This window comes from Culex pipiens, chromosome 3 (genome assembly GCF_016801865.2).
Source record: "Culex pipiens pallens isolate TS chromosome 3, TS_CPP_V2, whole genome shotgun sequence".
Taxonomy (NCBI): Eukaryota; Metazoa; Arthropoda; class Insecta; order Diptera; family Culicidae; genus Culex; species Culex pipiens.
In genome coordinates, this window is record NC_068939.1 from 75229714 (window position 1) to 75254900 (window position 25187).

The 25187-nt window shown below is 34.8% G+C and overlaps 2 protein-coding genes across 4 annotated transcripts in view; one reads left to right on the top strand and one right to left on the bottom strand.

The window, feature by feature from the left end:
- Positions 1-25187, bottom strand: part of LOC120415743 (EGFR adapter protein-like) — a 235085-nt gene that overhangs the window by 69095 nt on the left and 140803 nt on the right. The window lies entirely within an intron of this gene.
- Positions 349-1614, top strand: LOC120415746 (uncharacterized). The gene is made up of 2 exons (XM_039577352.2): positions 349-935; positions 1010-1614. The coding sequence occupies exons 1-2, from the start codon at positions 582-584 to the stop codon at positions 1472-1474; spliced, it is 819 nt and encodes a 272-aa protein (XP_039433286.1). The 5' UTR covers positions 349-581; the 3' UTR covers positions 1475-1614.

The window sequence follows — 25187 nt, forward strand, 5'->3', positions numbered from 1 at the left end:
GGGCTCATGTAATATCATATAAGCCACTTATCTGGGTACAAACCACAGTACACTTGTTAGAGTACGGTTTTGCACCCAACCATGCTTCTGCTTCTGCTGTTGCACTTGTCGTCGTCGTTGCTTTTCGGATGACACGCATGAGGGCGGATGGAACCCAGTCAGTGGATTGCATTAGAGAGAGACAGACAGTTCAACCCTTCCCTTTCGAGAAAGGGCACAATTAAACCACAAGTTAGAGGAGGAACGCCAACATCAATTATCAAAACGTATAAAAATTGCTTACAAAAAAGAAAATTGTTAAAAATGTTCTGATCAGTTAAAAATAGGCCACTCTCCCCTAAGCTCAGCGGGCCCCCAACCGAAAGCCTCCTGTCCTGACAATCTCGGTTCCGGTCGTCTCGGATTTTTTTCCCCCATCAGTCTGGCTCCTCTTCGTTGCCGATCTTCTTTTGTCACCACCGTCGTCGTCACCGTTGAGTTCCTGCTACCCTGAAGCGAAGAGTTGCGGTTTTGATATCACAGTTTCCCCGCGTCGTCCTCAGTCAGTGTTGAAGAAGTGGCTCAAGTTACACGCGCGCGCTATGGTGGTGACGATTCGTCGGAACGTGCGGTTTTTTCCACTCTTGGTGATGGTGCTGGTGGCCGGAGTTGGTCGCCGGAGTGGGCCGGATCCGGTGTCGGCGGATCTACTGCAGAACCTCCACAGTGGCGTCCGGATGGCTGGGAAACTGTTTGGAATCGACACAATCTCGGACGTGGCCGACTTGGTGGCGAAGGGGTTTTCCCGGCAAGGGTACTTCATGAAGCCGGAAGCCAACAACTCGATGCAGCAACAGGCGGCCTCGATGCTGGTCATGGTGTGGAAGCTGCTCGGGCTGGACGGAAGCAAGCTGGGAGCACTGGTCATGAATGCGTTGATTTTTGTGGCGCACGTGGTAAGTGTTTGGGATGGAGTTCAAATACACTTTTGGCTGGTAATATTCCTAAACCAACTCCATAAAACTTTCAGATCGCCACCAATCTGGGAACCCTGGACAAACCATCGCCAGAGCTACCAAACCGAGATCCCTCAAAACCCCTGGAAGAAGCACCCGCTGGTAGCAGCATCCTCCAGTCCGAATCCCCACTTCTCTGGCTGCTGAACAACCCACCCAAACAATTCCGCACCCTGATGGAATCGGTCCGGGACGGCAACCTGACCGACTACCTCGAGGCGGACCTCGGCAATCTGGACGAAACCGTCCCAGAGGACACCGACTGTATCCGGCTGCTGGTGTGCAAAATTAAACCCTTCATTTGGAAGATGCAATCCGTAGTTCGGGACCGGTTGCTGAACAAGGACGGAGTGTACGAACCGCCGGAGCTGGAGAATCTCGCTGGCATCGTGTTCAAAGTTGTGCCCTCGCTGGAGGAATTTCGCGCCAACGGAGAGCGGTGTGAGTCACAGTTTCGGCACTGTGACCGCCGGTTGTGATGAGCAAAAAGCAGGGGGAAGCATTGTGTATTGTGTGAGGTAACCTCTGTTGGTGAATTTTGGTTTTTATCGTGAGTTAAATTAAGGAAAACAAGGTTGTGAGAGCAGTGAACTTTTGATGAACTTATTATTGTTAGACTTAACTGTGCAAAACAAGTACTAAGACATAGAATATTCAATAGCTTTGTACTCAATTTTATGTTATCTAAGTAATAAATTGACTGAAACAGGTAAACGGTATTTTACCTTACTCTACGAGCTGAATATTGTTCCCTGGGCTATTTTAAGCCTCTGAGCCAAATGTAAGCAAAATGGGTCAACATTAACCTATTAAAATTCAAGAGTTTAATTGATTAAAAATCGAGAAAAATGATCCATACATCATGCTCATCCAGAATAGGGTGTCAATAAAAAAATCGTCGTCAGGGATATCCCCTGGCTCCTTAGGTAAACATAAATAACTGTGCCTATTTTGAGCCAAATCAGTTAAGGTCTAAGTGTTACTTTGTGGTTTATGCGTCGCTATAGATCGTTGAAGCTGGTGAAAAAAATCTTTTCATACAAAAACGTCTTTTTTAAATCGCTAATAACTCGTCAGGGTAAACTCGGATCGTTTTGCGGTCGTCGACAAAGTTGTTTGTCATAAAATCATACATAAGAATCCCTCACTTGACAATGATCCGACACATTTAACGATACCTTTTGGTGGAATTTCGAATGTTTTACCTTTCCTCATACATTTTTCGTTTTTTTTTCCATCCAAACATCAACTATCAATAGCGACCCTTAAACCTTAACCGTTTTGGCTAAAAAATGGCACTGTTACTTATTTTTACCTAAATAATCAAGCCAGAGGGTATCTCTTTAGATTTTTCCAAAAAAATTGAATTCTTTTTGTCACCCTAACCCGAAATCATAATGACAAAAAAAAATAAAAAAGGCAAAATTTCGTCCCCTAGTAACAATGTTAAAAAACTTCAAACGATGATAATATTCCATACTTTCATATGCAACAAAAAGTCAAATCTTTCAAAATGTTAGGCTCATTCCAAAAGGGTTTAAAAATATCTTGCTAATAATGTATAACATGACGGGGTTTCTTTCAAAAACCACCCTTCAATCCATCTTCCGGAATTACAACTAAAACATGTTTTAAGTCTGTGTTTTGAATTGTTTTACTAAAATCTTTCATTTTCACGAGACTCCTAGAAGGATTGAATGAAACCAGAATGGTAAAAATCGGTTCCTGCAGTACCGAAAAAATTGAGTGTAATTATTTTTATCAACATAAATCAAAAAGTGCTCAAAAACAAAGTTGTATTTGACAGGCTTTCTGAAAGAAAAAGCAAAAACACGTAACATCTAAAGGATATTTTAGTTTTTAAATCTAAAAGTCAAATTTAAAAGAGAGCAGACGGTTTTTCTCCGTTTAATTTTTTTTTGTAGGTAGTTGCAAAAAGTCCGCGAAAAATTCAGCAACCTTTCTAAAAAATATGCAAAAATCATTTGGGTAATTCTCCGCCAACTCACACAGCAGTTTTCCCGACCCCTCTTCGATTTTCGTGAAATGGGGTAATTTTGGTCCCTGATCACAAATCCGATATCTTGTGGCGGTGGGGCGGTACGACACCTTTCATTTTTCTGGATTTTTACTAAGACAGTGATTTGTAGCTCGAAACCATGAAGATGAGAAATTTGGTGTCAAAGGGACTTTTGGACGCCCGATTTGATTGCATTCTCAAAATACCGAAAATATCTGAATTTTCATCAAAAAAGGTTTAAATCTAGTTATAAAATCGCTCCCATTTCCCGTTATTCAACTGTAAAATTTTTTGAGACATGTCAATTTATGGGAAATTTAATTTACTTTTCGAATCTGTGCTGCTCAATCGTGTGCCTTTGAAAGTACTTTTTCGGAAAGTTAAGGTAATTTTGCACAAAATTGACTCTTTGGACGATTTTTGTGACTCGTGTATTACTAGAATCAGACGTTTTTTTTCTAAAAATTTTTTTCGTGATGTACACGAGCCACAACAATCAAAAAGTCATGCTTATGCAAAATTGCCTGAACTTTTCGAAAAAATACTTTCAAAGGCACACGATTGAGTTTGATTACTTTTTCAAAAAAAACTTTTTTTGTCGTGAAAATACAAACAAACGCTTTATATCTTTAAATCAAAATTTTTGTTCTTGTCTGTTCTACTTTCAAAAGCACACAATTGCGTAGGGGTTAAAAATTCGAAAAACTGGTCAAAAATTGCCAAATCATCACTTTGTCAAAACAATTTTTTTGTAAAACTCTGATAACTCGTGAAAACTTGGTAAATCAATATTACATTCTAAAAAAAAACCATGGAAAGGTACAAAAAATACGAAATCTTAAATTAAAAAAAAAATGTTATAAATGAAAAAATGACCCTTCTGGGTTATTTCAGATTGGAAAAGTACAAAAAAAAATCGGTTTTTGACTGTTGAGTAACGGGAAATGGCACCCATTTAGTAAAATTTTTGAGGTCTAAACGCATTTTTTCAAAAATTGATCGCTGGATTCGATTCCCCAGACAATTTTACATAAAAGTTTCCATATTGACCATTGCACAGTGGGAAAAAGGGCCCAAAAAATTACCGCAACATGATTTCGCGCAAACCATCGATTGCTATACACCAAAAGCTTCGTTTTTGCACCTGGAACAATTATCTGATAAAAAAAGGCACTGCACGGACCGGTGGCCGGAGTACAGGCCACCGGAAGTTCCGGATTTTTGGAAAAAGTATCTGATTTATCCAATTGTGAACTGATACGCTTTCTTCTACCATAAATAGTCATGCAAAACAATCTTAGAATAATATTAAATACCATAGAACCCATCGGAACCGGTTCCACCGATCTCCGGTGGCCACATCCGGAACCGTAGTGGGAAACAGCATAAACTAGTCGTGCGACGTATCAAACTTCTTGATTTTGGATGGAGAGTATTTTTAAGATGTATTTTTGCTTTCTGACCGGTTCCCAAATTCTCCGGTGGCCACATCCGAAGATCATATTTGGCAAATTCCTGAAACCACTCTTGCGATATATCAAACTTCATGTTTTTAAATGAGCAGTGTATAACTCATGTCCCTATCCAAAATCATGAAGTTTGATACGTCGCATGACTGGTTAACATTGTTTCCTAATACGTTTCCGGATGTGACCACCGGAGATTGGTGGAACCGGTCCCGATGGGTCCTATGGTATTTAATATTATTCTAAGATTGTTTTGCATGGCTTTTTATGGTTGTAGAAAGCGTATCAGTTCACAATTGGATAAATCAGATACTTTTTCCAAAAATCCGGAACTTCTGGTGGCCTGTACTCCGGGGACCGGTCCGTGCAGTGCGATTTTTCATCAGATTTTTGTTCCTGGTGCAAAAACGAAGCTTTTGGTGTAAAGCAATCGATGGTTTGCGCGAAATCATGTTGCGGTAATTTTTGGGCCCTTTTTCCCACTGTGCATTGTCTTAAGCTCAATCCTTGTGTTTAAAATGTTTAAAAACAGCGATTTTGGCAATTTTTATTTGGTTTTTGGCAATTTCTTTAATTGAGACTCGATTGTTCAGACTCGAACATATTTTAGCCGGAAAGCTCATTCAATTTTCCTAAGTTTGCGTTTGATAGCATTTCACTTGGAAGTATGGATTTCTAAATATACTACTCCTCTACAACCTAACCTCGCCTCTAGACGGGCTTCGATCTAAAAAATCACCAAAAATCAATTTTCAACAAATGTTTGATCTTTAAAAAGCATTGGAAAGAGGAACTATTAAAATTTTAGAAAATTTTAGAGTTGGAAGTTTAACTTGTTTTATGTGACTTTGTCAATGTTTTTAAAAATGTAATTTTTTTAGGGATCAACTTTGCATATATAGCAGAAAATGTGAAAAACAATCAAACAATTGAAAAATTGACTAGAAAAACGTGAAAAAATTAGAAAGGCAAAATGTAATGAGAAGGTGGTAGAATAGGCCAAATACTATCAAAAACAAACATAAACTAAACAAGATAAATGCAATTTTAAATACTAAAAATAAAACAAGAAAAACCTAAAACAACAGAAGTAAAGTTTTTCGAAGAACAAAAGTTGCTAAAAATGACCTCCTGTACACGGGAAAAATAAAAATTTCGAAAAAACAATTGGGCAGTAGAGGGTTAGAACATTGCTCATAACTGAAGACAAGATTTTTTCAGTGTAGTTTGTTGGGATCTGGTACGTTTCGCCGAATGGACATTTCGCCGAATTAAAAAAAAAAGATTAAAATTAAACGTAAACAAAAATATAAAAACACCAAAACTAGCAAAATCTACAACAAAGAACGATTCATGTTTGAAAGAATGCAAAAACTTATAGAAGTATTCTCAAACTGTTTTTTCAATTCGGCGAAATGTCCATTCGGCGAAATGTCCCGCACCCGTTTGATGGATGGTAGCAACCTAAACAAACTAAACGAGTTAAATTGGGAAGCTGTCAACGGCAAACTTTTGAAAAATTGGAAGAGCTTTCCGGTAAAAATATTTACAATTTTACCGAAGACACCGTCTTGATTGGAAAAAACGTTCTCAAGATACAGATTATTGAATATTTCAATAGCCTTTTTATACAAAAAGGCTATTGAAATATTGACAGCTGCCAAAATTGTGAGGAGACTTGTATGGACAATCTAATAATGCAAAATGTATTCTTTGGTTATAGAAAAGGTACATACAGAGTTTAATTCAAATAAAGAAACGTTGTCCAAAATGCCAGAAAATTACTCATGTAGTATTTGAAAATGCAATCTCTGGAGTGATAAAATCACTTAGCAAAAATAAACAGAAAGCAAACACCTTATACTGTGGCACGTCATTTGCAAAGGAGCTTAAAGCAAACACCCCGTTTGTGTGTGTGGACTAAATTAGTGTTTCTATTCACAGGACCTTAAATTGAAAATGTAATTTGCCAACTCGTTCCAGGTCCATGACCGAGGAAGGGTCCTTCCCACCCGCAAAATCCGTTTCTTTGCTTTGAACGTTTAATTTTCATTTCCCATTTAAAGTCCGGCAAAACAAAATCTCGTTACCATCCTAGACTAGTAGCAGGTACTAAAACTCGTTCTGCCCCTTCTTCTGCTTGTTATGCAGTTATTTCAACCATGCATAAAGAGGGGGGAAACTCCTCCTGGATTGAGGCTGTATATTACAGTTGCATCCATTTTGCCATAGTGCCTAAAACTAAACCCACCCAACCGGAGATTGCAAACCACAAACCGACCAAAGCGGAATACCTACTCCTGTCGCTACCCGCTGCTGTGGTGAAGGTCCAGAAACCGGAAGTGGAATGTGTGGAACAGTGTGACTTTGTGGGACATTTTTTATATCATTAAAGTTGAAAACAAACTCAATTGAGTCATCAAACTTTTATTTATAATTTCAACACAAAATATTTCATTATTTATTTGATTTTTCTTACCCCAAAATATTCCTAATGTGCCCCTTCTTGCAGTGTTGTAATTGCAGTACACGAAATCATGGCCACACATACCTCCAGCGATGCAAACTCATATGAACACCAAACATCACAGACGACTCTGTCGAGGGTGAGGATTTCGCAATTAAAAGTTACCAAACAAGTCCTTATGCTGCATATTCCGGACGCGTGGGCGGGGGCCAGTTCAAAGGAAGAGATGCGATGCGCATTTCGCCTTTGAGCTGCAGCTGCTCTCTCTTCGGTTTGATCCCTGACCTTACTTTACATCGCGCTTACGGGCTATTATCCTTCAACTCGCGGATCGCTGCGCTGCATTCGCAACGCTTAGTGGGTCAGAAGGTGCTGTAGCTGAAGTTTTTTTTTAATGTTTTCACCGAAAGAAGATGAAAAGGATTCAAGATGGCCGCGGGTCAAACCGTTAATATGAGTTACTTTGTTGAGCCTGCCTCCGAACAAACTCTCAGAAATCTTTATTGTTAACTAAAAATCAAGTTTATTGATCAACAGTTATTAACGTTTAGATCTGGTTTAGTTTGTGACAACTCACACAGACAGATTTGAAACCTTTTTTAGATTTAGGTGAAACTGTTTTCAAAGTTTAGCTTTGGTCAAGATTTTTAATTTTTCGATGGATTTGGTAACTTTTCAGCTGCGCCATTAAAAAAAACTTTTTTCAAAATATTTTCCGGAAGCAAAGCAAAGCGTTTATGATAAAACAATCGAACTGTGATAGTTTTGGAGAAGCCTGAAATATTTTATTTCATAATAATAAAACAAAAAACTTTTGTAGGAATAAACTTCTTTTTCAAGAAAAGCCACATTCGCGTGATTCATTTCAATACTTGTTGGTCGATTCTATAGGCAAAAACAGACTGTTAGTCGCCACTTGAACTAAATCGATGCATGCAAATCGAAGAAGGCTATGATTTTTTTTTCTGGTTTGATTTAAGTGGGTAAAGTTTCTATAGGAGAAATTCTCGTATATTTGGCAGGTTAAGCATTCGCTCCTAACTACATCCATCCTACATCCTAACTACATCCAATTTGCTGATTTTTACTATTTAAACAACTTATTTTGCAAATTGCCTATTGAGCTATTTATCACTCTATTTATTTGAAAACGCATTATATGAGCAGTAATTGAACGTCAAAGTGCTGATATGGCAACATTAGAGGCACGATTGAATTATATGCTGTTCCCCTAGAATTAATTGTACGAACTTTTTGAAGCTTTTAATCAATTTTGCAAGCTAGAGAACCATGTTTCATCGTCAACTAAAAAGGATGAAAATGCATAATTAAAATTTAGCTGTATTACAAATTTGTTGTAGGTTTATATTAAAAAATATTTTAGAAATATTATTTTTTCATAAAACAAATAGTTTTTTTTTATTTCAACTGGATAATTACTTACTTGCACTTTAAAAAACAATTTCTTTAGAAATGTAAAGATCAAACCATTCATCATTTAAAAAAAGAATAACTTTAGGAACGAAAAAAATATCTTTTGAATTAAAAATTTGTGCAATGGACAAAGTTTATCAAATGAATCAATTTATTAAAATAAAAAAATTAGGTAAGATTAATTTAATAAATGAAAAATGAAAAAAGAAAACAAAAATGTTCACGAAAACCTACAAAAGATGCTTTCTAGCAGTATATCTAATTTGATATTTATTCGAGGTTAAGTATTTTTGCGTAAAGTAAGTAAATAAACAAAGTTTATCTTTGAAAAAGCACTGAACTGCCCACCATTGAAAAAACGGCTAATATCCACTTTTGGCAAAAATGAATTATTAGCACCAGGTGGTAGAGGATGCCGATGCGAAAAACCAAATGACTACTTTGCCACTCTTATGGGAAATTGCCTTGACGGAGATTTGGTGACCTAAAACGCGTTTTTCTCGGAATACTTGATTTGGAATAATAGCCGAATTTTCAATTATGGGCAGTGAAGAGCAATAGTCCCAAGAATGAGATTTTTTTGCAATTTTTTTTGTTGTACTTTTTGAATCAGATGAAAACTTGGTGTGCATTTTTTCTTTTGCCAAATACAAGTCTTCATACAATTTTGGCAACGGTCCATTCAAAAAGACTTTTGAAAAAATTAAAAATATGTATCTTGAGAACGGGTTTTTTGAACAATCTACGATCTATATTGCTTAGAGGTCTCAGATAAAAATTCACAAAAAAATTAAAAAAAATTATTCGACTTTTTTAGATTACGAAAAAAGTACAATTTTTAAAAAATATAATTATGGAATATGTTTAAGATGACAAAAATATTTTGAGCTATGGCACAAGTTGGTCAAAATTCATTTTGCCGTGTTGCCAATATTTCGAAAAAATCTTAATTTTGAAAAAAGTGAAAAAGTAAAAATAAATTGGCAGCTATTAAAACTTTTTTAAACGTTGCTTAACTTGAAGACTTCCATCATTACCGTAATTTTTCGTTCAAAAATATAAATTTTGCGTATCTTTAATTTTTTTTAAACAAAATTCCTTCTGCAAGTTGTTCAGAATAGTGCCCTACACACGCTGATACTTTTTGGTACCGATTATCCCATTCCTTGTAAAGTTATGGAAATCGTCAATAATCAATGATTGCCAACTAGGATGTCAATGATTGTACCACAAAATTATATAAATTTTGAAACACAATTGACTTAGATAAAAAAATTCCATCAGTGGTTTCAAGAATGCTGTTTCTTGATTCTGATGCTGATCATTTTGATGCAGAAGTTCTTTAAGGGGTTGCATACATGTAGAAAAGCACAAAGTTTCATATTACAGAAAATTTATTAAATTAACTTAAAAGATGATTTTCAATCAAACCTGAAAGTTTCATGAATAAATTTAATGATTAAAGTATGTTACAGACGATTTAAGCTGAAAATTTTGCCATGCGTAAAGCAAACTGTCAAACTTTGCGAGCGTTTTTCTCTGAACACCGAGTTGATTTACGGGTGCCACGATATCTCGAGATGAGATAGACCAAATTGGCTGAAATTTGGGGTGAAGACTCGCAACACATATCCCGTGTGCATGACGAAGTCCGATTTTGAAATTTTACATTTTTTAAAAAATACAAAAATCAAAAACTTTCGATTTTTTTACACGAAAAACATAAAAAAAAATTTCTCTTTAAAAAATAAACTTTTTGAAAATTGGCCTTCGTCATGCACACGGGACCGGTTTAATGAGTCTTCACCAAAATTTTGAGCCGATTTGGTCAAGGCAGTGTTGAGATATCGTGGCACCCGTTTTTTGAAAATGCTAACTTCATATAGCTGTATCTCGGCAATGATACAACCAAATGTCTTCAAATTTATTTTGTTAATAGTTGAAAATGTACATTTTAATGTCCTGAAAACAGATTTAAAAAAAGTTTAAGTTTGTGCTCAAACCAACCTCTGAGATTTTTGCCGATTTACATGTATGTTACCCCTTAAGTTGAATTCAATACAGAGAATTTTAGAGTGATGATCAATTTTCTTCGAAAATGATCAACGGGTGGTTTAGGTGGTTGGTTTAAAAAAAATATGACGACTTTTTGTCAAGAAAAAATGGACATCGCCTTAGAAGAAAATAGCAACTCTCAACACGGCTCTTTCGAGGCGACCAGATCCGGCCATTTGAGGTTATGTTGAAAATCACTCTTTTTGTAGTCGTCAAGGTAGTTTTTAATCATAACTTTTGAACAACTAAATAAAACCAACACAGTAAAAAATAGAGTAATTTTGGAAGGTTGAATATTACCTCTTTAATGTTGTAATTTTAGACTGAAAAAGTGGCATAACACTAGGAAAGTGGTAAAATTACACACATAATGACATAAAAGATGAAAAAGTTTGAAAGTTTGACAAAAAAAATTCTGACATAAAAGATGTACCACATCCCAGATGTAATACAGTCGACTCTCTGGCTGTCGATCTTCTCGATATCAATATTGCTCCATGTACCGATGAATTCTTCAGTCCCTTCAAACTGCATACTTCGATTGTCTTTATTCCTCGATATTTTCTCTTGCTTGAAGGATCTCTTCCTCGACGGTCCGTTGGATTCTATTTGCTCTAAACATCTATTCCGGTTGTCAATAATTTCATTTTCTCATGGCTTGCATAGACATTTTTTTTTGAGAAACGATGCTTTGAAGGTTGTTTGACATTTCTTTGTTTTTGTTTGCTGGACGTTGCCATGATTCTCTCCCATAGCTGGGTAGCAAGAAAAAACCAATTTCAATCAAGTCTTCACTTTGCATCGTTCTGTAAACTGATGCTTCTTTTCCTCGACGGTCCCTTGGATATTGACAACCAGAGAGTCGATTGTATTACTGATTTTTCATTTTTGCTTTTCTTTCATAGGCTATATCTTAGCAGCTATTGCAATGTATTGGTTTAATTGTCTATGTCTTTGAAGCATTTATTTGTGTAGGAAGCTTTCTGATCCTTTCAAATTCTTTAAGAGGTGGCTTGCTTGGTCACGTTTTAGACAAAAAAATATTTTTGGTCTCGGAGCACGATATCAAAATTTATTTTAGATTGCAAGTTATATTTTTTTCGTTTTTTTTTGCCATAGCTCAAAACATTCAATTTTTTGTCAGCTCAAACAGATCCAAAATATTGATTTTCAAAAATGGTTATCATGCGCAAAATTTTACCGAATTGTGAAGCAAACTATACCTGCAAATCGGTCATTTTATGCGGCTTATTTTTTTTAGATAAATTAAGCAGAATAACTTTTTGCTACGGTGCTCACCTTTATAATCATAATGTAGATTTCTTCCGGGTGAACCACCAGCAGGACTCAAAAAAAAAGCTCGTCGTCAGCCATAAGAGATCCGCCCCTCCTCCGGTGGAGGTCCTTATCCCCCAAATTGCTCGGCTTTAATCCATCAGCTCCGTCCAGCCAGTCAGTGTCAGATGGGTGACGTGTTCCAGAAACAAACATTGCCATTAGCGAAAAAGAAAAATGAGGCCGCCCGCTCGGACCAGGTAATTTCACATTGTCGGAAAGCAATCATTCTTGCTCAAATCGGAACGACGCGACGCGGCCGGACAGTCTTTAAATTACACACCTTGGAAGAAAGCACCCGCGGGTTTTTGTAATGACCCAGGCGGGGAAGATCCGGGAAATTTGTTGAACTTTAAAACGGTGTCAGACCTACTTTTTCTTGGAGAAGGGGAAGACTTGCAATTTCTAGATTAATTTTATTGGCGTGCTCTGTTTAATTTAAATTAACGCTTTCCTTCAGCAATCAATTGTCCTAAAGGACAATGGCGAACACCGTTCTCAATGATAGTTAAACCTACCTCAACCGTGGGAGGTGCAGTAATTCTCCGGATCCTTATTACACATCAAGTGCTACATACTGCTTCGAGCTCAACCACCCACAACTCACATATAAAGCAAATCCTTTCCCACCCTCTGGAACCAACTGATCCATAAACCGATCCACTCCGTTTTATAGGCCAGTAGGACAATTTCCAGACAATTCTGCAAATTATATCCTCTCGGCTTGGCCGGCAGCCAGAAGTAGGTAGAGTACTATGGCAAGATTTAGTACACATCCTTTCTCAAGTGCAATTTGTGTGAACGTGGCACTGGCGGTCGAGGTCAACGACGTAAATCCGACTAATACAAGCATGTCCATCGTCACCCGCCCACAGCTTCGGACTTTGGGGTTGAGAAATAGCCGAGTGGCCTATTGGGCACGGAGTTGCAAAATACATTTTGAAGTTAAAAAGTGACACATTAATTTAAATGAAATTAAAAATGACTCGATTCAAAATAAATAGACCAAATGCTCCTTAACATTCCAACGCCCAAGGCTCCAAAAAAGTTGGAACGGTAACTTCAACTCAACGGATCTCGGGCATTACTCAACCAATCAAGATGATGTATTCCTACCGTTTGTCACTTCCAAACCAATCGCTACCGAACACTCTCTCTTTGCTCTCCCTCTCATTCAAATCGGGTAGTACAGCGAATGGTTCGGAGAGACCGATTTCGTTAAGTCGCTCAATGCTGACTGAGATCGGCTTAGCTTTGATCATTTAAGAAATTGCTGAAAATCAATGATATCTATAAAATTTTGCAATTTTTTCGGGATTCCCGAGTCATACACGAATGTGCTCAGAGAGGAGAGAGCCAAAAAAATACTAGCGCGGTGCTCATTTGGCCTGCACTACCACAGTTTGCCGTCAATTAGAATTTAGTATGGTGGAAATTGATGCCAAATGTGTCTTTGATGTTGTGTAAACTACAAAATTGCAAAATTTTATAGATATCATTGATTTTCAGCAATTTCTTAAATGATCAAAGCTAAGCCGATCTCAGTCGGGATGACGGACGGAGTAGAAAAAGAAATTCACGAAGTATTTGTTTCGCTGAGTGAAGCGATTGAGCAAGCCGCTGGCATAGAGCGGGTAGTGTACGCTCGCGAATGGTTGCCTGTTCCAGTCGGTAAAGATTCATTCGGTGATGAGTGAGTGATTTCTGATCTTTGAACTGAAAATCAGGACCCTTGCTTGGAAATAATGAGGAAAAGGGAGATATCTGAATTGTTTATCAAATTAGTTATTTGAAAATTTGAGCTTTCAAATTGATAAGTATTAAATATTACCAGTATTGTTTACTAATAATATTTGAACCTTATTCAATATGCAAGTGCAAATTTTAAAATAGTCAAACATGCTTTTAATCTGTTTGAAAATAAAAATCGATCGGATCCAAAATGTTTTTATTCAATAATCAAACAAAATATGGGCTCCTAGATTTTTAAGAAAAATCATAAAAAAAATGTCTTGACTCGTTTTTTTTTCTTACGAATAATTCTGTATGTTTTCGTGAATTGACTATCCTTTGTATTTTTTTATTTGAATGAAACTTTGTCCATGCAGAAATCATTTTGCATCATACAATTTTGAGGGCTGGTCATACAAAACGGGTATGTGAATGTTCGAAAGTCTGTATTTTGAGAAAGGGTTTTCTAATCAACTTGGAGTCTTTGGCAAAGTTGTAAGCTATTCCTAACAGAAAAAATGAAACACTGAAAATGCTTCGATTTAATTTTTTTTTTAGTTTTAAATGGTGCAAATTCTGATACCGGAGACACGATTTTTTGGAAAAATCTAAAATATTGTTAAACAAAATTTCAAAAATCATTTTTAGATGCAAAACCAAATTTGCAATCGAAAATTACTAAGACATTTTGTTTTGATTAACTTCTCCGTTTTCAAGATATGGGCATTTTAACAGTAGTTTATGCAACAAGTTGCAAAAAGAGGATTTTTTCAGCACGAGTCGAGTTGGATTAATACGACGAGTGCTGAAAAAATCAAGTTTTGCAACGAGTTCCATACAACATTTTTTGCAATTCTGAAAAACACCTTTCGAGTGAAATTTTAAGTCAAATTGTCATGTATTTTGTCAATAAATCGTTTAAAAAGTGTTACTTTTCGAAACAAATGCTGCAAAGTTCAACTTTTCAGCACCCATTTTAGTGCTGAAAAGTAGAACTTTTCAGCATTTATTTTGAAAAGTGTTGCTATTCGATTCTGTGATTTTTGGTACAGAAAAGAAGGCTATTTCGTCGTTCCAGAGTGACAGGAAATGTATGTAGTTTCACGAGAGAATTGCAAAAAGTATTTTTTGCAATTCCGCCGTGAAACTACTTACTTTTCCTGTCATTCTTGAACGACGAAATAGCCTACTTTTCTGTACCAAAAATAACAGAATCGAATAGCAACACTTTTCAAAATAAATGCTGAAAAGTTCTACTTTTCAGCACTGAATTGGGTGCTGAAAAGTTAAACTTTTCAGCACTTGTTTCGAAAAGTAACACTTTTCAACATTTTTTTGATTTAAACGATTTATTGACAAAATACATGAAAATTCGACTTAAAATTTCACTCAATGGGTGTTTTTCGAAATTGCAAAAAATGTTGTATGGAACTCGTTGCAAAACTTGATTTTTTCAGCACTCGTCGTATTTATCCAACTCGGTGAACCTCGTTGGATAAATGTACGACTCGTGCTGAAAAAATCATCTTTTTGCAACTTGTTGCATAAACTACTATTTTGTCATTTCGTCGAGAAATGACTCACTTTTCCTGTCATTATCGAGCGACGAAACGGGCTTCTTTTCTCGACAAAAAAATAAGAGAAAGGAAAATGAATACCTTTTTATGCCAGTGCTGAAAAGTTCTACTGTTCAATTTTCAGTACTTGTATCGAAAAGTAACATCTTTTAACATTTTTTGTTTTGAACGGTGAATTCGGTAAACCTCGTTGGATAAATGTACGACTCGTACTGAAAAATCTTCTTTTTGCAACTTGTTGCATAAACTATTTTCGATGTTCAGATTTTTGCAATTTTTAAATTCACTATGGAAGAAAAGCACCTCTGCACTTTACTTTTTTTACTGTTGGTTGCTGAGAAATAGCCTGCTAATGTTTTTTTTTGTGAAAAACAGTGTTACCTAATTTGCCTTCTTTTTTCAAGTCTCGATATCTCTAAAACTGTTGGTTCATTTTTAAATCAATGTATTGTTTTAAATTTTCTGCTCTTTTCTATAAAAATAATTCAAAAAATTATAAATCCAGCTCATTATTCGAAAATGTTCAAAGAAGTGTATTTTAGCCTTTCAAACATGATATTATTTTTTATAGAAAAGAGCAGAAATTTAACAAATGTTTAAATTTTACATTGAAATCAATATAAAAATTAAAGAAAAAATAAGTCAGTTTAAACCACTTCAATGTTTGTGGAAGAAGATTTATTTAATTATAAAACAGATGTCTGTGACTTGACTGATTTCATGATCAATTTGATGATTTTGTCATGTTTAAGACTTTTACAAAATTGATTCAATCAAAACACTTATTCTTGTCTAGCTATTCATTATTCAAGGAATTTTTAGAATAAAAAAAGCTTTAAAAAAGTTAAAGCTTAAAAACAACGTTTTTAACTGTCTTATTTTGATATGATTTAATAAAGTAAACTAATTTACTATCCAGGTTAATACCCTTCAACTAGAGGGTGACGAGCGGAAATTCCCGGGAAAAGGCCATTTTTGAGCCTATAGATTCCCGGAAAATTTGGTCGAGTCTCCTGGTAATTTTAAAACATATAAAGATTGAAGCAAAATTATAATAAAAATCATATCGCTGAAATTAGTTAAATTCCATAGAAAGAGGACAAAAAATCATTTCAAAGTTTGATTCTACCAATGCTTCATTTGCAAATTCAGAAAGTTTATGCCGGTGTGCTCTTTTGTACTAAGCTTGCCTGGATTCCTATCTAGATAGAACAAGAGAGCCTATTTTTCAACATTTTTATTTTTTAACCGCTGGCGCTGTATCTTTACAAGAATTGGACTTTAGTTTAGGTCAATGGTCAAAATGGAGACTTTTTTGTAAACTTGTCTGGAAAATCGATCCCGTGATTGGTTTTTTAAAAAAAAATTGACGTTTAGACCACTTAAAAAAATAATTAATAAATGGTCACCATCCTGCATTTTTCGTGGCTTTTTGACAAAAAAATTGAGCGCAAAAAAAAATCGTGACATCTTTACTTCGAAACATAAAAATTTCAAAAATCTCCTTGAAGTGACAGCGTTTTTTTCTATCAGTGTATTTTTTAGAAAGCCCGTCCAATTTCCTACAAGTTTGTCTCTGACCACTTTTTAGTACGATGCATTGCATGTATTTAAATAGTTTACGCCCTTCTCAAATTTCATTCTCGAGTGCAATTGGTTTTATATGCACAACAATGGCTTATATAAGCTTAGGATAACATGTCTACAAAGTTTCATTTCAATCGGGGAATTCCCTATTTTTCATGGTATTGTTCAAAGGAAAAAGATGTTGGGCATTTTTTTAGATCATAGCTTTTCCAAAAGCGTGACAGGGTGGTAGAGACTTAAATATATTCCGTAATGCCCCCTGCTACACCCCTGTCGTGCATCCAATCCCCTTGAAGTAAAGTCCCACATGTGCTCGGGCTCCTCTCCGAAACATGCAGCGCAGTAATCCAGGCCCAGAAGGAGCCACCACTCGTCCAACTCTCGAGAGGTTGGCCCCGAAAGGAGCAACCGCACCGTCGTCCACCAGCACTGCGTGACGCGTTCGTTCCTCGTAGATCGACCAGAAATTCACCTTCACCGAGAGGGGGGGCCGTAAATCTTCCCATTCTGTCCCAAAGCAATCGTCCCTAAGTCATCCACCGGTTCCTCCCGGGACTTGTTTGCTGGGCCGGCCGATTGCACATGTATTCACTTGAAAAATGTGTAATTCCAACCGGATTGTGGTGGTAGAGGTCGGGGATAAACTCATCGCCCGGGCTGGGAACCAGAGCCAGAAGTGGCCAGTGAAGATATCGTGATTAATTGAAACCGATAGGCTCGAGGACTGTCGTTTGGTCAGGTTCCACCCAACTTGGTTTCGACCGAAAGGCCAAAGACGACCGATTGAGGGGACACCGAATTGATTAAGCTGGACTGCAAATCTGCACCCCCGGGTAGTCGGCGAAGACTGGGTCATGACTAGGCTTGAACGAGGTTAAGGATCTAGGATGCTGGTCGATGTACTTGAGGGCATTGTTGAAAGTTTGATAGCCGGAGATTCGATTGCACTAATTTACTGGTTGTTGGACTGCGTGAAATCCGGATGAATTACGGATTTTCCGAAATTGCTTTTATTTGATCAATCATTTTGATAGCCCTTATATGAGGTCCATTATGCTGTACTTTTACAATGATATCATTACATCAAGAAAAAATTAAAATACTCACTATTTTATGATTATTTTTATATTGCATTTCATATCCTCTACAAGATGGTTACCTGAAACAAAAAAAAAAAAACAAATATAGTTAGATTGAGAAAATTTGTCAAGTTTTACTCGAAACACGAAGTAACAATACAGTCGTGCCTCGGGGGTGCAAAACTGAGGTGTGCATAACTGAGTCACAGAGCTTATGGGATTTTGGCTATATGGGAGACATTGGCTATAATCCTATGAAAAATCATCCAAACTTAAAAAAAATACAGTGTTTCGGAATCGGTATGATGTCAACTATCCATTGCTTTTATTAATTTTCACAAAAATACGTATTTTTCCGTATTTTGAAAATGCATTTATTCTCGAAAAAAAACCTAAAAATTTGTGTTATTACAATACGGGTATCGAATGATCGGGATTTTTTCAAACATTTCGAAAATAATAACACAATTTTTGAAAATACTCAAGCTTTCACAAAACTACGTAATTTCAATTTTATACAATCTATATATATAAATAAAAAATTTCGATGGTTTTGTTCGAACGCGAATCAGTTCAATACGGAGCGTCGGATCGAGGTGCTCTTTGTTGCGTTGGGTTCGTATAAGCCCAAGGAAGGTTCTTACGCCAAAAAGTGGCAACTTTGGCCACTCTGGAACCGATTCCGGAAAATCTGCAGATTGTATGGAAAAAGTTGCGTAAAATCAAGTTTTGATCATAGGAGGCTGAATAAGGAAATAGCTAAAAACGTCAACAAACGAAAAAAGGAAAAGACGAAGTTTTTCGGGTAAGGCTTGTATGGGCATAAAAAAATCGGGATTTTTCCTACATTTCCAAGTTTTTACACATTTTTTTTTAAATACAAAAACAAATCACAAAACTACATATTTTCGAAAAAAAAACTTAGAAAATCAGTATTTTACAACATAGGTATCAAATGATCAGGAATTTTGCATACATTTCGCGAGTAATAACAAAAAAAATACTCAAAATTTTCACAAAACTACGTATTTTCGAAAAAAATACTCCAAATTTCAGTTTTTTTACAATATAGGTATCGAATAATCGGGATTTTTTCATACATTTCGCGAGTAATAACAAAAAAAATTAAAAATACTCAGCATTTTCACAAAACTACGTATTTAAAAAAAATATTAAAAATTTCTAGTTTTTACAATATGAGTATTGAAAAAATCGGGTTTTTTAAATACATTTCGAAAGCTATAACACATTTTGTTTAAAAACCCATATTTAAAAAAACTCAAATGTTGAGTATTTTATGGTAAATACGTAGTTTTGTGAAAATATTGAGTATTTTCAAAAAAATGTGCTGTTGCTATCGAAATGTATCATAAAATCCCGATCATTTGGTACTCACATTGTAAAAACTGAAACTTTAAGTATTTTTCGAAAATGCGTAGTTTTGTGAAAATGTTGAGTATTTTTAAAAATTTGTGTTATGACTTCGAAATGTATGAAAAAATTCGATCATTTGAAACCCATATTGTAAAAAACTTATTTTTGAAGTATTTTTGCTCGAAAATACGTAGTTTTATGAAAATTTTGAGGGTTTTCAAAAATTTGTCATGATTTTTGAACTGTATGAAAATTTTTGATCATTTGATACCTATATTGTAAAAAAATTAGAGTTTAAGTATTTTTCCGAAAATACGTAGTTTTGTGAAAATTTTAAGTATTTTCAAAACTTTTTTTATTACATTTGAAATGATTGACTTTTTTTTAGATTTTTGAGATACATTGCATTTTCAAAACACAGGAAAAATACTTAGTTTTGTGAAAATTTTCATGTAATTATAAATGCAATGGAAAGATGACATCATTCCGATTTCAAAACAGACGGTAATAACAAAATTCATGTCATTTCAATAACAAATACTGTTAAAAAAACAGAAAGTCTTCTTGAAAAATCCATTTTTGAACAAGAATTATAACTCTTGTTATTACAAGAACAATCCAATAACAAAAAATGCATAACAACGAACAACAAATATTGTTCTAAATAACATAAAATGTTATTGGCCTACACAGCAAAAAATCCGATGGTAAAATCGCATGCAAAAGCATGCACATCACCTCCGTAATACTTGTCGATACAAGTGCTGAAAAGTCCTGCTTACTGAAATGGTTGCTGGAAATTTGAACTTTTCAGCACTTGTATCGAAAAGTAATGCTTTTCAGTATTGTTTTGATTTTATCGGTGAATTGACTAAACACATATACAATTGACTCAAAATTCTCAAAAGGAGTTTTTTTGGAATTGAAAAAAATGTTGAAATAGTAGTTTATGCAACAAGTTGCAAAAAGAAGATTTTTTCAGCACGAGTCGTACATTTATCCAACGAGGTTCACCGAGTTGGATAAATACGTCGATTGCTGAAAAATCAAGTTTTGCAACGAGTTCCATACAACATTTTTTGCAATTTCGAAAAACACCCATTGAGTGAAATTTTAAGTCGAATTTTCATGTATTTTGTCAATAAATTGTTTAAATCAAAAAAATGTTGAAATGTGTTACTTTTCGAAACAAGTGCTGAAAAGTTCAACTTTTCAGCACCCATTTCAGTGCTGAAAAGTAGAACTTTTCAGCATTTATTTTGAAAAGTGTTGATATTCGATTCTGTTATTTTTTGTACAGAAAAGTAGGCTATTTCGTCGTTCAAGAATGACAGGAAAAGTAAGTAGTTTCACGACGGAATTGCAAAAAATACTTTTTAGCATCCAAGTTGAACTTTTCAGCACTAGTGTCGAAAAGTAATACTTTTCGATACTGTTTTGAATAAATATGCTATTCCATGAATAACACCCCCTCCAAAGCCACCAAAAAGTGATGATTCACTGCCAGCAGAATTGCTCACCACGATGAGTCAATCCACGAAGCCATTAGTTCATCCAGAGGGACTTCCTCCGCCGTGGTCAATGTTGCACACAGCGTGATCGAAGCGGGAAAAATCGAACATAAAACGTATAATTATAATATCGTAAATCGGTACAAGTTTCATCATCATCGCTTCTCCCAAAAGCCTTCATCGTGAGCGCAGAAGCAATAAAGTGTGTAAAATTAAATCGATGATCAGAGGTGAGTTGAGTGAAGGAAAGAAGTGTTACTCTCTCCCGCAAGCGATTGATGAAATCGGACCAACACAACACGTCAGTCAGTCAGTCAGTCAAACCGCTTAGCACTTTGTGGAGCGGGTGTCCGACGGAGATGCGTTGAAAGGCGATATCTCGATGCGAAAAAGAAAAACGCGTTTCAGAAAATTAAAGAGTGTGGGATAGGTATTTTGATCAGAAGCAGCTGCCAGCCACGCAAAGTGGCGGGATGATATCGATATTTATCGGTCGGCGGCCTGGAAACCAGTGTGGCCAAGGTGAGACGGAACTGAGATGAGTGGGCAATTTCTATAAAGCCGCAGGCTGGAAAGTGCCAACTCATCGCTCGACACCATCGGATCAGAGGCCGTTTAGCAACCTGTCGGAAGGGACTTTGGGCCGGTTTGGGAGTTTTTTTTTTGTTCAGTTGGAAACAATATTTTGATGATCTTATAGAAACTATTCTTAGAACGGATTTAGGGAAATCTCAACTACTCAGTTTTTGCAGCTTAAATTATCGAGTCTATATTATTGGAGTGTACCAAACAAATTACTTTTTGCGGGCATTCAGGAGCTTGTTTCAGAGAGCTCGATTGGAAGTAACAGAAGCTGGCGCTCTACCTTTGAATTTAAAGTGACAATTTTGAGATATATTTGACACATATGCGATAATTTTCGAGATATTTTTAAATCGGTTTCAAAAAAGACAATATTTCAAAAAGTGGCATTTTTTAGGGCCTTTATTTAATAAATTTTATTATTTTTAGCGCATTTTGATAAATGATTCAATTTGGTGACATTTGGTCAAAACGAAATCTTAAAACCGAGTTTTTAGTTTTTTTATTTGAACATGTTTAGGCTGAAAACAAAAGCCAAAACAAAAATAAATGTTTTGAGTGGTGAAGTAATAAAACCATACTTTTGATAAAAGTGGACGAATCTCTTCGCTATCTTAGGCAAAGTCGGAATACATACAAAAAGCACTCAGGTTTTTGAAAAATCAAATGATCGTTCTGATTCTCAGAAATCCGAAAACCATATTTGCAACAAACTTGAGCCAAATCGGATTGATTTGGATTTGCTGATTGAAGTGCAATTGCTGTATATTTAAAGTAACAATATCTTGTTTATTTAATATTTTGTGTCTTTGGTATGAACATTATTTTTGAATTTTTTTAACTCGCTCTTGACGTTTCTCGACCTTAATTAATTACAGAAGAACTTGGAACAAGTTTTCAAAAAAGTTTTGAGATGGTTTTATAACGAAAACAAATGTTTTCCAATTATTTTAAACTCTAAAAAGCATTTAAATATTGAGCGATTCTCTAAGATTTCGGCCATCCGATGATGTTGTATTTTTTAATCTGGTTGAAACTTTTTGCGGGCTTTTTGTTACCCAAAGAAGCCATCATCAGTTTGTCCATATACTTTCTATAGAAATTTGGCAGCTGTCCATACAAAAATGGACCATTTGGCATAACGGGTTTTTTAGAAGGACATTTGGCATAATGGACGTTTGGCATAATTGGACGTTTGGCATAACTTTTTCAAAACCCATCAGAGACGTTTGGAATGAATTTTTTTTTCTATTTTTGTTTTGTTTAATTATTTTTAATAGAGCAATTCCAGCTCAAATCAGGATTTTTTCTGGTACTTTTGTACCCGACCCTCTCCGATTTCAATGAAACTTTGTAGACATGTTATCCTAGGCCTATATAAGCCATTTTTGTGTATATGGAGCCAATAGTACTCGAAAATAACATTTGAGGAGGGCGTAAGGTATTTAAATATTTTTGTATTTTGTAATTTAAAAATTACTGTATCTCGAAGCCGTTGCGTCGTATCAAAAAGTGGTCAAAGACAAACTTGTAGGAAATTGGACGGGCTTTCTGAAAAAAATACACTGAAACAAAAATACACGCCACATCCATGAGATTTTTTGATTTTTAAGTCTAAAAGTCTCCATATTGACCATTGTCCTATGTCCAATCCTTGGGAAGATACAGCGGTTTTAAAAATAAAAATGTTGAAAAAACGGTTTTTTTTGTGGTTTTTGGCAATTTCTATATGACAGACTTGGTTTTTCAGTCTCGTAAATATTTTTACCGGAAAGCTCGTCCAATTTCCCATAAGTTTGCCTTTGACAGCTTTTTGATTTATATCGTTTTTATATTTACGTAAGCAAATTTACTATCCTGGTTTCTACCACACTGAAAAAAATATTCTATTTTCAGTTATTAGCAATGTAATTAAGCTTATATCTGTAAGCCCTTACATCCAATTGAAATGCTGTCAAAGGCAAACTTATGGGAAATTGGACGAGCTTTCCGGTAAAAAATTTTTAACGAGACTGAAAAACTAAGTCTGTCATATAGAAATTGCCAAAAACCACCAAAAAAACCCGTTTTTTTCAACATTTTTATTTTTAAAACCGCTGTATCTTCCCAAGGATTGGACATAGGACAATGGTCAATATGGAGACTTTTATGTAAAATTGTCTGGAGAATCGATTCCCACTACTGGTTTTTAAAAATTTTGACGTTTAGACCACTTTTCAAAAAAAAACAGTTTTAGTAAATGATTTTTGTATTTTTTCAGAAGAGACATACCATTCTGCATTTTTCATCAGTCTTTTGGTAACGTTTACGGCTATTTCCTCAAAAATTTTGAACGAAAAAAAATCGTGACAACACCTTTAAATTTAAGTTTTAGACTTAAAAATCAAAAAATCTCATAGATGTGGCGTGTATTTTTGTTTCAGTGTATTTTTTTCAGAAAGCCCGTCCAATTTCCTACAAGTTTGTCTTTGACCACTTTTTGATACGACGCAACGGCTTCGAGATACAGTAATTTTTAAATTACAAAATACAAAAATATTTAAATACCTTACGCCCTCCTCAAATGTTATTGTCGAGTACAATTGGCTCCATATACACAAAAATGGCTTAAATAGGCCTAGGATAACATGTCTACAAAGTTTCATTGAAATCGGAGAGGGTCGGGTACAAAAGTACCAGAAAAATTCCTGATTTGAGCTGGAATTGCTCCATAAAGAATAATAATTTGTAGTATTTTTTTGCAGGTAATTTCACTTTTATTTTTTTCAAATCTTTGTAATTTTTTCCCAATAGATATAATTTGTTTTCCTTTTTTTATATTTCTCAATTTTTCATAAATTTATTGAAAATTTCAATTTAAAAAAGCAAAATCTCTAAATTTTGTATATTTTTCCCCTTTTCAAATATTCATCACCGAACTTTTTTTTATGTAATGTTCCTTTTTTTATTAATATTAAACATAATAAAGTGGTGTAAGATTTGCCCTTCTTTAAATATTTTGCAATAAAGTTTTAATGCAATTTTCCATTTTTTTTAAATCCAGCTCAAAAAGGGATGACGATTTAGTTTTAAGGCAGTTTTCCCTACTTTTATTTAAAAAAAACTTCAAGAAGGCAAAATATTTCAAAACATTTATCTTCTTTCAATATGAAATATTTGACAATCGAGTTAGTTTATCTAAATTTTACTTAAAATTCAGCTTATAGATCTCTTCGAAAATTCAAATTTTGCCTATATTTGAAATGTCTAACACTTGTGTTAAACTTATGTATTTTTCCTACATTTATTCAAAACCTTTATTTTCCCTACCATTCTTTAAAAAATGCATAAACAATATATTTGCAAAAAATATATATAGAGGAATTTGATGAGAAATATTTAAAGAGAACAACTTTAAGAAATTTTCCCTTATTCTAGTTGAATAAAAAAAAGGAGAAAAAATTGCATTAAAAAACTTTATTGCAAAATATTTAAAGAGGGGTAAAATCTACAATAAATTAGAAAAAAAGAAGGCAAATATGTGAGATCTTTTGAGAGATTTTCCTTCTTTTGGTTAAATTTTGAATATAAAAATGGGAAACATGCATTGGAAAAGCTCAACTGTCAAAAATTCAAAGAGTACATCTCTCAGAGGCTTTTCTTTCTTTAACTTGAATTTCAAATAAACGAAGAGAAAATTTGATTTAAAATACTTTATTGCAACATAATTTGAAAGGGAAAAAAAATGTTAAGGTATCAAGAGATTTTACCTTTTCTAAACTAAATTTTGAATTATATTTTTTACTTCACAAAAAAAAATTGTGAAATGTATAAAAAAGGGGAAAAATACATCTATCAGAAGTAACATTCATACAAAAAATGTTGTTCAAAAATTTGAAAATATCCAAAATAAATGATTTGGCCTTTTTGAAATAATTTTTACTGAGCAACTCTTTTTTTGCATAAAATTATTTTTAATAGGTCCTTTTCGGTGG